Genomic DNA, 14,638 nt, shown 5'->3' on the forward strand with positions numbered 1-14,638 from the left:
AAACAATTCTTTGAACCAACTCGAGTGTATGTTCTCTACAAGCCTCCTTTGAGTCCTCAGTCAGAAGCATCCTTTCCTCCCAGCACTTACTCCATAGCTGACGTTCCTGCACATCCCTGTGTGCCTTTCTCCTCCAGTGTGCTGCGAGCTTCTTTTCATGTGTGGTGATAGTCGTAGCTGTAATTCACTGAGCTGTCTCCTACTTATGTGGCTCCATAATAATCACATGTGCTTAGTGTTTTACTTGTTGACCACAGTCACTGAAGTGATGTTCTAACTCATCCTTATCTTACAGAGAAGGTGCCGGGAGCCATCCCCAGTGGCGGTGGACAGGTGGACCGTGAGGAGGTAAGATCAGCAAGGGGAGGACAGTCTGACATCTTGCAGCCTGCCTGACTAGCAGCCAGAGTGCTTTTTTATTTATACAGAATTTAGCAAGCAGGGATAGACTCATGTTGTTCCAAAACATAGATCATATCATCTTTGCTTTTGGACATGTGTTTCACTTCCTTTTGCTCATCTTTTAGTCATCATTGATAAATTATGACAGAACGGAGTTTTCATTTTCCTTCAAATTTTGACATCATTGATAAACAAAGTTATCATTTTTACTCATTAACCCCATAACCCAATTTTTAAGAATCTAGAGGCATCTGACATCCTGTTCTCAGGCTGGTAGCTCTTCAAGGGTGCTAGACCAAAACAAAATTTCCAAGCTAGCCCAGGCAGATTGCCAGAGCAGTGTATTATTAACTCTTAATGGTCAGAGTGCCCAAGAAAATTCCTCAGGCCAAAACTACTGCAGTTATTCAAATTCTGCCATAATACAATGTTTATATTTTATATCTCTATAGAATTTGTTTATATGTCTAATCCTGGCACTCTGTTGTTCTTTGGTCTAACTTTGTTGCTGTATATGCCACATAATTGCCTGAGTGTACAGTGGGAAGAGGCTTGCAATCTGATCTGTGGCCAACTCCTCTAACCCACCAAATCTTGTTGACCTTTTTAAGTTTACTTTGTTTTAATTATCTTGTTACTGAGTAAGTACAGGGACAGATGTTTCAAGAATATCTCATAGCCTCATAAAGAGACCTCTGGCTTCTTTATGTATATCACAACCTCCAAGGTGTAAGGAAGACCTTCAAGTAGATAAGGATATCTCCCTCAAAGTTGGGGGAATAGTATGTTCAGGACTTTCCTGGGGAAGCTTAGAAGAAGTACTCCTGGGAGAAGGCATAAATGATTCATAAGAAATTTTCCATCAATTCAATCCCCAAATTGTACAAACATTAAAAAGTCCCCCAAGTATGCAACAGGCGAAGATCAAAGCCAAAAGTGACATGGTAGTCATCATGCAGCTCAGCTTTGCTGGATCTTTGTCAAGCAGCTGTGCTGGCTTTATGACTTCTGCCGTTCCCATTAGAGATGGCTGTGCCAAGAAGGAAACTATGGCAAAGAGCAGTTCGATATGTCCAAGTTCTCTCAGCCGGAAGGAACAGAGCATGTTGTAGCCACTGTCTCTTGGCAGGAGTGGAATCCTTCTCTTGCTCATGACTGCCACCCCCTGGGCCAGCTCCATGCCTGCCACAGGCTCCTTGTCAATGCTAACAGGAGTATGTGCTGCAGGAATACCACCGGGGCCTCAGCGCCTTTGCTGTGCCTGAGGGTGCTTCTCTGCTTTGAAGAGGAATGGGGGCCAAACCTTCCTCCCTGAAGCTCCGTCTGTCCACTCCATCTGTCCCGCTTCACTGCCTCTCCTCCTTACTGTGCACCATGTGGACTTCAAGTTACAGCTTTTTGTAGGCAAAGGAAAACAGACCTCTGACCTGACTGAGAAAGGGGAAGAGTGGACTGAGAGAAAGGGAGACCGACGAGAAAAAAAGTGTTGGACCCCATGAAAACAAAATGTGCCCAACAGCACATCCCCAGAGCAGGGTTTCCTTGACAGGCCAGTGCCCTGGGTTTTCACTTAACTTGCAGTGAGAGTGAACTGAGGGGTGTGCCATGAAGGGCCAGATCACGTGTGGAATCAGCTGACACCACAGCTAACAAAACGTGTGCAACCTTGGCTGGGTGCACTGGAGGAGGGAAGAAGCCCACAGGACTCATCAGTCTCCTGCCAGCAGCGAGGACAGACAGACAGCATGAGCACAGCCGGAAAAGTAAGAAAAAGATCTTCCTGTTGGAAACATTAATGTGCAAAAAGATGCAGATTCCTAACTTAGCAATAACGTGCACTGAAATGCAATATGTAACATATGCTATAGTACAGGATATGCACTGGGCTGCACTGCCACTAAATATCTTTTTAACAAGAGTGTATAGACTCTAGATCTGGGAGCGTCCTCACCTCCTCATTAACTTTGTAGTACCAGGAATTTATTCTAAGTCAATCGTGACTACTTTGTAAATGGAAAGTTTTAAAAAGATCTTTCATGGAGAGTCTGTATTTATATTAAGATATCAGAGCGTGCTATTCTTTGTAATCATATATTTCTTATGAAAATAGAAAATTAAGTCTGACAAGAGTTTCATAAGAGGAATTTGGCTCGGGGAACTTAGTAGAACTGTCTCCATAACCTTTAGATAAAATTTCTGACAAGAGGTGGATTGATTTCACAACATTAGGATCATCCACAGTAAGATTACATTACCATGCAAATTGTGATTTGGAGGAGTCCATAACAGCAAAACTCACAAAACTTCTAGAAATTCTATTCTTTCTTTAAAAAAAAGAAAGTCTTTAAAGAAAGTCTATTCTTTCTTTTAAAAAAAATGCAGTTTTTACTTAAAGAAAAGAGAAATTGAATCACTTGTTAACACTAAGAATACACACATACGTTCCTAAGTTTTCCATAAAGTCACCTTTCCTATTCAATCTGTGTATGGTACCGAGACACGCAAGCAGCCATTCAGTATAATTAGCTGATCCGTGCTATCTAATTGCTTAACTATAAAAGCCTATGTTTTTATTGGCACAGGTACTATTTTAGGAGTGGGTCAAAAGTCCAATAACTCACAGTGAGAACTGGGTGTTAGAAATTCTAGAGGCTTCTGCATACACTGTGTGACATGATTCAGTATTGAAAAGATGGGTTGAGAATCACAAAGGGCCCAGTGGCCAGTATTTTTATTCCAATTCACTTTTATTTTCTTTCACTATTGGTTATGTTTAGGATGGCATATTACATTTCAAAGAAAAGTAGTAAGGAAAAAAGAATGATCAAAAGAGTTAAAGAAAATAGTGAATTCATACAGCCTAAGTGGAAAGCCAGTCATAGCAACCAAACAGGAATTGAGGGGCTAGGGAATCCAGGCTTTTAGGGGCAGCATCAGTAACAGCGGTGTGCTGATCATTGGTTTGTGTTTATACTGCCTAGAACAGCAAAACAATAACGTAGCCAAGTACGGAAGAACAAGCCTGAAATTCTAGCACTAGGAAGGCCCAGACAGAAAGGTTCCTAGTTCAAAGCCAGCCTGGGCTGCTTATTAGAATATTGTCTCAGAAATATTCAGCCTGGAGGTTAACTCTGTGATAGAGTACTTGCCTAGAATGCACAAAGTTTTGGGTTCTGTCCCTAGCACTTCAAAAATATGTTAATAATTATAATTTAGAATTAAATATATGCCCAATGATTGTGGTGAAACAATCTTTTCCAGAACAGTACCAGTGACTAATGCAAGCATGGCCTGAAAGAGCATACACTAGTCATCGTGGTGTGTTGTATTTAGTTGCATTTTCCTGACCTTGGGCTACGGTGTCACACATTTTTTTTTTTTTTTTTTTGGTTTTTCGAGACAGGGTAGTCTTAAATCTTTGTAAATGAGAAGTGTCTGTTTCTTTGTAACAATGGGTGGCAGAGCCGGACAGATGCCTTACATATGAAATAGAAAGGACACAATTGCGGTGATCTAATTGGAGCTGAAGTAACCCTTTATCTTCCAGGTAATCAAGTGCAAAGCAGCTGTGCTATGGGAGCCTCATAAGCCCTTCTCCATCGAGGACATAGAAGTCGCGCCCCCCAAGGCCCATGAAGTCCGCATTAAGGTAAAGCCCCTTTTCACCGTCTACAAAGTTAGGTTTGAAAAACTCAGAAAATGCTCCATAGACACATCCAAAAAATCCATTAATAAAAAAAAAAAGCCCCTTTAATACACTTATCCTGATGATGAATTAATCTGTTGCTAAGGCAAGCTATTGATATCAGCTGCTAAGAGTTTGAAGTGACTAAACAGTATGTTTAACATAATCCCTGAAAACTTTTTAAAAATGTTCATGTGTTTGTAAAGCGCTAAACATCTTGATTCCAAAAGCAATACATATTAGGTAATTTCTTGGTGCTCATTTTTTTATTTCTATTTCCATCACACAGCATGTATTTTTGTATATTGTATAAAATACGTTTTTAGGGTCGCTCACTTCACAGGATGATCATTGATGTTTAAGCTGTTTAACTGGGAAAAGAGATGAAGCCACAGGAAAATCTTGGACCTAAATGGAATCTTGGGAATTTGGAAGCACTAGGGATTGTTAGCAAGCTCCTCGGAAGCACAATTTCAGAATAGGTGTGTTAAACCTCCACAGTTGCGAACTTGGCTGAGTAAACTTTGTCTCTAATCTGTAGATGGTGGCCACCGGGGTCTGCCGCTCAGACGATCACGTGGTTAGTGGAAGCCTGGTTGTACCTCTTCCCGCAGTTTTGGGCCACGAGGGAGCTGGTATTGTGGAGAGCGTTGGAGAAGGGGTGACTTCTGTGAAACCAGGTACAGAATTCACCCTTGTGGCTTGTGTTTTGGTTCTGATCCCAAGAGCATCGCTCCCAAAAGAGGGGTTTCCTCCCCGACGTGCCTCAGTCCTGTTACATCCAATCGTGCCTTTCCTCTTTCAACATCTATTTATTATCTACTAGATGTCAGGCGACAAGTTAGAGTCTCCAATGTGACGACCAGGAAGCACGGTGCCCGTAAGAGTGGAGTTCACAATCTGCTAACTTCCGCTTTAGTGTAGCACCGCAGACTTTCAAGACCCAAACACACTTACAAATGGGGCCAGAGCAAAACATACAGGTTCAGGTTCTGAATGTCTAGATGTACGGAAGCTGTTCTGTGCTGAGTTCAGAGACCCGACTGCTTGCCTCGCTGGCAGGATGCTGTACGTTTAACCACATTGCGTCAACATGATGGCTTCCTCTTCTCCTGTATGTGCTTCCTTTTTGAATACAGAAAAAAATATATATATATCAGAAGAAACTCCAGAGGGAAAAGCATAGCTAAAGGTCTCCAAACATAAATACCTTTTTATTATCACTAATTGCAGCTGAAGGTAGTTGGTTGCACATTACTTATTATTTTATTCATATTTTTATTTTAACTTTGTATGTTTCCGGAGGTAAAGGGTGAATAAAAATAAATCCTCCATGGTGTCATCCCACATTCATTTTATCTATAAAACATAATGATCAAGCCATTTATTTGGTTCAATAGCATAGGTAGCATACGAGATTTAAAAACAAAAATTATGTCCATCTCCAAAAAGACCACTTTAGCCAGTACAATGAGACTTCTCTTCCATTCCAAATAATCAGAAAATAAGAAAAGACCTAGTCTTGCTTGAGTTAAGCTTTTAGTATTTCCTTTAGTTGAAAAAAACTGCCGGGCGGTGGTGGCGCACGCCTTTAATCCCAGCACTCGGAGGCAGAGCCAGGCGGATCTCTGTGAGTTCGAGGCCAGCCTGGTCTCCAAAGCGAGTTCCAGGAAAGGCGCAAAGCTACACAGAGAAACCCTGTCTCGAAAAACCAAAAAAAAAAAAAAAAAAAAAACTAACTGTAAAATGATACCTTTACTTCTCAGAATGCTTTGTCTATAGCTGAAAATCGATAATTAATAAATAATTATCTTTTAAAAAGTCACCTTTTATTTCTTAGGGAAAATATCTAATTCATTTTTAAGAACTGAGATTTCTAAAGCAAATTGTCATGTCTTTGTCACATTTTATTATGCGTCCTCAAAAAAATAACTAAGATTATTTTTTAAAGTATTCATTTCATAATAAGAGAAAGACAATCACTTTGAAAAGCCAAAACCTAGGCGATGGAGAAATGATTCAATGATTAAAGTCACATCCTGCTCTTCTAAAGCACCCAGTTAGACAATTCACAATCACCTGTAACTCCAGCTACAGGGCACCCAATGCCCTCTGCTGGCCTTCAAGGGCACGCACACACACACACACACACACACACGCACACACACACACACGGCATACACGCATGGATACTCCCACTTGCACATAAAAACAAAACAAATCTTTTTTAAAAGTAAAAAATTAGCTATCAAAATTCTCATTTTAATTTTGTTCTAATACCAAGTTTAATTTGTTTTATTTTTATTATAAAATACTTCCCATGTTGTGTTTGGTTTTATTTTAGTTTTATTGTAACTATTCTACAAAATATTAGATCTCTCCAACATCTAATAGGAAGTTAGCAACTCATTGCAACTAAGGTATCTATTTATACTTAGCAGTGAGAATATCCAAGGTTTGATTGCTAACGTGCAAAGCCCCCAAGAGAAACTGAGGCAGACACACAACAAAAGTTAGCTGCTGATCAGTGGAAATGGCTGTTTTTACATTTCCTTTTTCTCTTTGGGAATCTTCAGGTACATACAAACCTGGACGAATAGCAAGGCTGGGAGGCAGTGACCCATGCATGACATAGTGGGGTGGGGCCCTATCTCTTGGAGACCTTTCAAAGACACACATCTCTACATGTAAGCTTCATGTTCTTGCCTTATTAATTCAAGTCATTTTGCTGTTCCCCTCCAGGTGATAAAGTCATCCCGCTCTTTTCTCCCCAGTGTGGAAAATGCAGGATTTGCAAGCACCCGGAACACAACCTTTGTATGAAAAATGAGTAGGTTTCTTACTGTCTTCTTGCACAGTTAGGTTGCACACTGGTTTTACTCTGTCTCATGTCCTTTGTATGCCTGTGTTTTGCTGGGCAGTTTGATGAAGCCTCGGGGGACAATGCTTGATGGTACCAACAGGTTCACCTGCAGAGGGAAGGCAATTCACAACTTCATCAGCACCAGCACTTTCTCCCAGTACACTGTGGTAGATGAGATGGCAGTGGCTAAAATCGATGGGGCTTCACCACTGGAGAAAGTCTGTCTCATCGGCTGTGGGTTCTCAACTGGTTACGGCTCTGCTGTCAAAGTCGCCAAGGTAGGATGGACAGTGGCCCATGGGCCTAGCTATATGTTGGGACCAAAAGGGAAGCAATTGCTCACAGGTGTCAGAGGGTGTTTTTGTAGAAGACAAATAAGCCTCTCCAACTCCAGCGAAAATTCACTCCACACACTCAAAAAAAGCAAGGAAAAGCTCTATAGTAATATGCACTCAGTTCTGGCTAGTTCCCAAAGAGAAACTGGCCTTTCATAGAAATTATTGAAACTTATATAGCTCTTGAACTGTAGCATTTTACATGTGATGTTGTCTGCAAAGCTCTGTTAGGTCCCAGGCCTCTGAGCAACTGAACATGTTTTAAAGAGTAGAAACTGGCAAGCTTGACTATTTTAGACAAGTGGGAGATTTATAAAGCAGAGATGCATCACTGTTATTTCTAAAGCAAGCCAAAGTGGGGAGGTCTGCACTGCAAAGATACTGTCACAAGCATTTTTTAAAATGGACCAGCATCATTACCTAGAGCCAACCTGCCTATGTGGTGGAACTTTCCTGAAAAGAAAACTGAGGCTTAATGATAAACCAGTACTTAATGGCACTGTGGACCCTCTGAACTGCCTAATATTCTTTGAAAGAGCATCATGATGAGGCATGGTCTTTGCTAATGGCCAGCTGTGGGCCAGGGTTGTCTCCTTTTGTTCTGGGGATTGTGAACAAACTTAACAGAAACATTTTCCCAGCAAACCTAAACTTTAATTTTGTTAGAGGTACAGCTTTCCCTACATTTTTTGACAGATCTGCATAGTGTGCTGCGGGTCGTATCAGAGACAGCACTCCTTTAGCTAAATTCTACTTTGTGTGACATGATATTTCCTAAGCAAGTTTGTTAGTAGATCCTTTAAAACATCAGGCCATTATTCTAGGATTCTCCTACATCATTTTCATAGGCTTATGGTATTGATTAAATTATTAATAGAAAAATAAGTTCAGAAGGAATTTGAACACGTGAAGAAAATTCACCAGTTTACAGATGAAAGTGATGCTTATACTGAATTAAGAGAAAGTAAATATTTTATGTTCAATACTTACATTCTATGTTATTTTGTGGCTTTAGCCCTAGAGGTAGTTAGTCCTTGTGCAGTTGCTTATCTGTTTAAACAGGAGGCCTGAGTAAGCTTGTTTGCAAGCCAGGGGTGCTTGTGGTCATGGATTTCAATCACTATTATTAAAATACAGACCAGCTTGTGTTTCAGTACTTTCCATTTGCTTCTTTAAAACTTCAGACTCAAAGTCCCACAAAGATTACATTGGTCTCATGTTTTATTTTTTTAAAGTTTCATATCTGTTTTCCTGTTGCTTTAAGCCAGAGATGACTTCTGAATGCCTCCCAGCTGACTTCTGCTCTAATTACCCTGTTTGTGATGCCTGAAAGTCAGTGAACAAGGAATTAAGGATCGAAGGGCAGTTGGCTTACACTGTAGTCTCCTGGAGTAACTGTGATCGTTTGTTTCATTTATACAAAATGCTTTTGTGTATGTGTAAGATGTTACTGTGTGGCCCTTGAAAGTCATTTCTATGTCAAGTTCGAAGATCACCCAGTACAGCTGGTCTCAACTGGGTTTTCCATTAGAATAGGGATGGGGTTCCATCTGCAGAAATTCCAGTTAATTGGCAGAAGCTGTTACTGGACCCTGAGGGGGGGGGGGAACTCTGCAGATATGTCTAATATTGAGCAAATTTTGAGAGCCATTGATGTACCCCTTCAGGCAACTGTAGCGAGAAGAGGTTTGGCCAGCAGAGGGAAGGAAGTGTAAGGAGCCATGAGAGAGGACAAAGCAAGGTGCCTTGTGCAGCATGGAGCACTTCCTAGCAATCCCTGTTCGGTCCATCTTTTTCATTTTCTGGAAACATAGGTGACCCCAGGCTCCACCTGTGCTGTGTTCGGCCTCGGAGGTGTCGGTCTGTCTGTCATCATTGGCTGTAAAACGGCAGGAGCGGCCAGGATCATCGCTGTGGACATCAACAAAGACAAGTTTGCAAAGGCCAAAGAATTGGGTGCCACTGAGTGCATCAACCCTCTAGACTATAGCAAGCCCATCCAGGAAGTACTCCAGGAAATGACCGATGGAGGGGTAGACTTTTCCTTTGAAGTAATCGGTCGGCTTGACACCATGGTATGTACCGTGGCACGCCTTGAGATCTGTCCTTCTGCCGTCTATAATGTGCTCTAGACGGAAAGCTGTTTTTGAGTGGCAGTCTTCTGTCTCCTGCGTCCTCCTCGGGTTACTTAATTCAGTGTTAAGATAAGCCTTTCATTTTGTCAGCTCTACAAAGTTGCCTCAAGTAATAATTCTCCCGCTGTGAGTCACCCACTCTTTCCCTATTTGCTCATCCTAAACTGGGCTGTCAGTCGATTTGAAGACTCAAAAGTCTGACAGGCACGGTTCTGAGGACACCTGGTTTTCTAAACGTCATTTTTCAAAATCATGTATCTTTGAGGATTGTAAATCATTCTTTACTGTAGAATGCTTTAAAAAAAACAATTGAAAGGTGAAAACTTCCTGGATGTCTGCAGATAATAGAATAATGTAAAACCAATGCATACTTTGGAGGCATAACCACTTAAAACATGCCTGTTCTTGATATAAGCACCAGACTGGGGCTTGTTAAAAAGGGAGTTTGACATGGATAAGAGACAACTTTTGATCTTGTCATCATTACATCAAAATTTCTGACTCAGAATACAAACTTGCAATTAATGTACCAAATTGCATTTAATGGACAAAGGACAAAATAAAAGTACAGAATTGTAATTAATGGACAAAAGAAAAGTGAATTAACCGACTCCTAGATTGCCTGGGAGTTATGTGATAAGGGAACAATATTCTCCTTGGAGGACCCAGACTTTACATGCCCACAATGAGAATTGCTTCCGTATTACTTTATAAGGAAGAATTAAACATAAATTCACTCATCCACTCTTTCATTCAAAAAATCTTTCTGCACATTTCTTCATATGACATGAAACTGCGTATCATGAGTGGACACCACAAGAGAATCCACTTTAAATATTATTTTTATTCCAGACTTCTTCCTTGTTAAGCTGCCATGCAGCATGTGGTGTAAGTGTCATTGTGGGGGTACCTCCTGATGCCCAAAGCCTCTCAGTGAACCCCATGTTGCTACTGATGGGACGAACCTGGAAAGGAGCAATATTTGGTGGTATGTATTTACAGCTAGGATCAAGTTCTATACGTGTTCTGTGTGTCAAGGTGGTCGTGTGGATGTGTGTGGAGGCCAGAGAACATTTGATGTCATTACTCGGGAACCATCTGCCTTGTTCTTTGAGACAGGGGGTCACAGTGACTCACTGTCAGGCTAGCCTTCCTGGCCAGCCAGTCCCAGGAATCTATCCGTTTTCTCTCTCCAGACCTGGAATTACAAGCTCTTCCAGCACTCAATCAGCTGTTTATTGTTACTTTTTTTGTTGTTTTTTATTCTGGAGATGAAATTCAGCTTCTGTTACATCTCCCCGACCTCTGGCCCTACCCCCAAAAGAAACAGTCCAGACAAGAAGCCATTGAAGAGAACTCTTAAAAATTGTGGTGGGGATGCTAAAGTGTAGCTCTTCACAGTTGGTGGCTTCTGGCAGGGGTGGAGGTGGGGGAGAGATTCAGTTTTCTTTAAGGGGCTGGCCACTGGGAGTTTGACCGTGCTCCAGTGAGGACATAGGCAACACAAATTGGACTTGGCATATTTTTCCCCCTTGGGGGAGGTTGCAAGGGTTGGAGGTGAACCTGGGAGGACTGGGAAGTGAGTGTGATCAGGGTACCTTATGTGAAATTCTCAGATAATCAATAAAAATTTTATGTCAGAAACAAACAAACCAACAAAAAAGAACATTATTAACTGAGCCATCTCCCCAGCTTTGAAGATCAATATGGTGATATTTTATTTGTGCTGAAATGTGATTTTATTTGTATGTTAATAAATAAAGTTGTCTGGGGGTCAGAGCTAATAGCAAGCCATTTAGCAGAAGTCTGACTGTGGTAGCACATGCCCTTAATCCCAATCACATGGCAGGCAGATCTCTGTGTGTTCAAGAACACAGCCAGCATGGAGACACATGCCTTTAATCTCAATACCAACCATAGAGACCTGGAGGTCTGTATAGACAGACAGTGACGAGGAGGTCATGTGGTTGGGTTTACAACCAATGAGAAGGCAGAACAGAAAGTCAATAAAAAGACAGACACACAGGAAGTAGGTCTCTTTCTCAGGGAAAGGATGGCAGCGGCAGCGGGTGATAAGAAAGCAGTCTTGGTCTCAGCTCTTAGCTACTGCTCTCTGACCTCTGGGGCTTTTAACTCTGCATTTGGCTCTATGTTTCTTATTTAATAAAACCGTTCAGAATTATATCTACAGATCAAATTCTTAATTTGTTCCAGAATTTCTTTCCTTTTGCAACAGCAAAGGTCAGATTTTAGAAATCGACATGAAAATCACTGTTCTCTCTGTACCAAGAATTAGTGCAAGAAATCCCAAGACAGGCTTCTCTGTGTCCCCATAAACTAGCTGGGGCTCTGCTGGTTCCTTCTACTCGTGTCTTTGTGAGGCCTCAGAATGCCTCATAGGATGCAGAAAACCCACGGCAGTAATTTATGTCTCCAATCATTTCCTAAATTTGGACAGCTCCCTTACTTTGGGTATAAACATCTGCAATATAACTTCTCTAGAAAAGAACTAATAAGCTGCCTTCATTAGTCAGGGACCCTGCTTATCAGGTACATATTATAAGAATGTTAATGCAATGCAGAATGCGTTTGAGCCCCCATGTCTGTCCCTCAGGTGGCAGCCTGTGGACTACTGCACTTTTGTGAGCTTTGATTTCTTTGGAAAGGTTTCTACCTAATGCTCCTGCCTGCCCCTGGCTGGATCTCACGGTGATGCTGTTCTCCTTTCAGGCTTTAAGAGCAAAGATTCTGTCCCTAAACTTGTGACTGACTTTATGGCTAAAAAGTTTCCACTGGAGCCATTAATTACCCATGTTCTACCTTTTGAAAAAATAAATGAAGCATTTGACCTGCTTCGTGCTGGGAAGAGGTAAGCTTTAAGATTATTTTTATGGGGCAGGTGAGGGGGAAAAAAAAGGATTATTTTTATGATGGGGGCAATAGTTGACAGAAAATGAAGGAGAAATGCAGTAAGAACAAAAGTGGGTACCTGGCTTCTGTAACCAGTTCAGGCTCTACACACAGATGTATGACCTAGGGCAATTTACAAACTTAAACCCTGATTTTCACAGTTTCTAAAAAGGACAGAATATGATAACCTACCTCTTGGTGCTGCTGTTCAGAATGAAGTTTAAGTGAGATAATGCCTAAAAAGCTTCTACAACGTACATGGCAAACGGCAAGAATGAAACGCCTGTCATTGTCCGCTGTTACATCTTACACCAGGCGTGCAGGCTTTCAGTATTATTTAAGGTGCTAACTTAGAACCAAAATATAAATGGCAGGCATATTAAGATGTTCTGTGAGTTTAGAGTTGGAGAGAAGGCAAGAGAGACCAGAAAAAGGTGGCTGGCCCATTTACAGACTTGACCATGGTCACAGGGATGGGTGTGGAATGGTTGGGAACCTGGATGGATTTTCACTGAGACTCATAACATATTCTTTATTCACTCACACGGGGACTGTGAATTGTGGAAATGTGGAAACAACATCTTATATTTTGTATTTCAGTATCCGTACTGTCCTGACCTTCTGAGACCATATCGATGCCTTCCTACTCCTGACCCCACCACCGCACTGAATCGCAGCACCAGCCAAATCACAGCGTTAATTTTGTTCCTTAGAGACACTGCCAATAAAGTACTCATAAGTGTTCCACGAGAAATTGAATTTTTTATGAAATTGTTTTCGATCACAGGCAAGAGCTATCACACATCAGCTGGGGAACTGGAGGGTACCAAGCCTTCCTTCTTGTTTGATTGACCTAGGGCATCTTTCCTACTGGGACAGTGTGTCTTATGACATCTTGCATTCTTTTCTCTCTGGAATCTGCAGTCACTGAAACTCAGTGGAACAAAGAGATTTTCTACACCAGTGCACGCAGAATGACCTATGTTCTCAGCCCTCCAGCCACTTTCCGTTTGTACTTTCTTCTTTATGAAATGGATGAGAATGGGGTAAAAACCACAGCATGCCAGTGAAAATGTAACTGCTAAATAAAAGCAAGTCTGAAATAATGACTCAGCACCTCCAGAAATAGTAAAGGGGGGGGGGGGGGATTGGAGGATGGGCTCCAAGTTATTCTTCTGGTATTTAACAAGGAGACTGCTGTAGGACTAGAGAGCCAGGCCACAGTTCTGAGAACGTTATTCCAGAGCTGAAGAAAGAACAAATTGACATTTGATAATTTCTTAAGTCCACTTATCAGTCATTCTGTTACTCCATGCTGTTATAACCATACTGAGAATTCCCTTTAAAGGTTAAAGTAACAACTTCATCCAGCCACGTTAAATGCTGTCTGTCAAATATCTAACAATATCCAAGAAGTGGATCATTGCATAAAAAAGAGAAAACGCTGAGATAAAGACAGTAGTAAAATAGGGGAAGTTTAGCTGTGGTCCAATACTCTTCTGAGGAGATGTATGTGCACTTGTTTGAACAGGTATGTGGGCTTTGGGAGATGTGTGTGCACCTGTAAGAACATATATGTGGACTTGGCTTGCTCATTTCATTCTCTTGGGACTTAGGGTCAGAAAACAGTCTGCCAGGCACTGCTATATTGTATCAAGGGAGCCCAGAGGTCTCTCACTATCTCACAAGACTAAGTGAGAACAATTGGAGAGAGAGAGAGAGAGAGAGAGAGAGAGAGAGAGAGAGAGAGAGAGAGAGAGAGAAATAAATGGTTTCCGCACCTCAGCCTGCTTCTCCAAGTATCCAGCATGTCAGTAACATAGTCACTGTATAACTATCAAATTATCAAAGTCAGACAGATCACTAGATAACCACGCACACACATGTGTGCCTGTGTGTGTGTGTGTGAGAGAGTGTGTGTAAGTAACGCAGTAACTGTATAATTATCAAAGTCAGTCAGACAGATCACCAAATGACCTGTGTGTGTGTGTGTGTGTGTGTGTGTGTGTGTGTGTGTGTGTGTGTTTGTGTGCTCACACTTGCACATGCCCTCACATGAAGTCAGAGGTCAACACTGGGTATCCTCATTCACTGATACATGAACACTAAGTCTATGTCATTCCCACCCATCACTCACCCTCCAACTCCTCCCATGTTCCCTTCCCAAATTAGGAATCCTCTTTAATTATTGTTGTGACACATATATGTGTATTATCTTAGGGTTTCTACTGTTGTGATCAAACACCATGAAAAATGAAAAATGCAACTTGGTGAGGAAAAGGTTTATTTCAGCTTATTTCAGCTTACA

General features: G+C 41.4%; 1 protein-coding gene across 1 annotated transcript; it reads left to right on the forward strand.

The window, feature by feature from the left end:
* The first annotated feature begins 2,108 nt into the window (after positions 1 to 2,108).
* Adh1c (alcohol dehydrogenase 1C (class I), gamma polypeptide) lies at positions 2,109 to 13,042 on the forward strand. The gene is made up of 9 exons (XM_052731226.1): positions 2,109 to 2,165; positions 3,950 to 4,051; positions 4,629 to 4,767; positions 6,830 to 6,917; positions 7,009 to 7,228; positions 9,100 to 9,360; positions 10,273 to 10,408; positions 12,151 to 12,289; positions 12,931 to 13,042. Exons 1-9 carry the CDS (start codon positions 2,148 to 2,150, stop codon positions 12,953 to 12,955), a joined length of 1,128 nt encoding a protein of 375 aa, XP_052587186.1. The 5' UTR covers positions 2,109 to 2,147; the 3' UTR covers positions 12,956 to 13,042.
* The last annotated feature ends 1,596 nt before the right edge of the window (positions 13,043 to 14,638 follow it).

This window comes from Peromyscus californicus, unplaced genomic scaffold, assembly GCF_007827085.1.
Source record: "Peromyscus californicus insignis strain IS unplaced genomic scaffold, ASM782708v3 Scaffold_9__1_contigs__length_137607984, whole genome shotgun sequence".
Taxonomy (NCBI): Eukaryota; Metazoa; Chordata; class Mammalia; order Rodentia; family Cricetidae; genus Peromyscus; species Peromyscus californicus.

Bases quoted from the DNA above. Each gene is read 5' to 3' on its own strand.
- Adh1c (XM_052731226.1), top strand. The intron at 6,918-7,008 runs GTAGGTTTCTTA...TTTGCTGGGCAG, and splicing joins AACCTTTGTATGAAAAATGA to TTTGATGAAGCCTCGGGGGA. The intron at 7,229-9,099 runs GTAGGATGGACA...CTGGAAACATAG, and splicing joins CTGCTGTCAAAGTCGCCAAG to GTGACCCCAGGCTCCACCTG.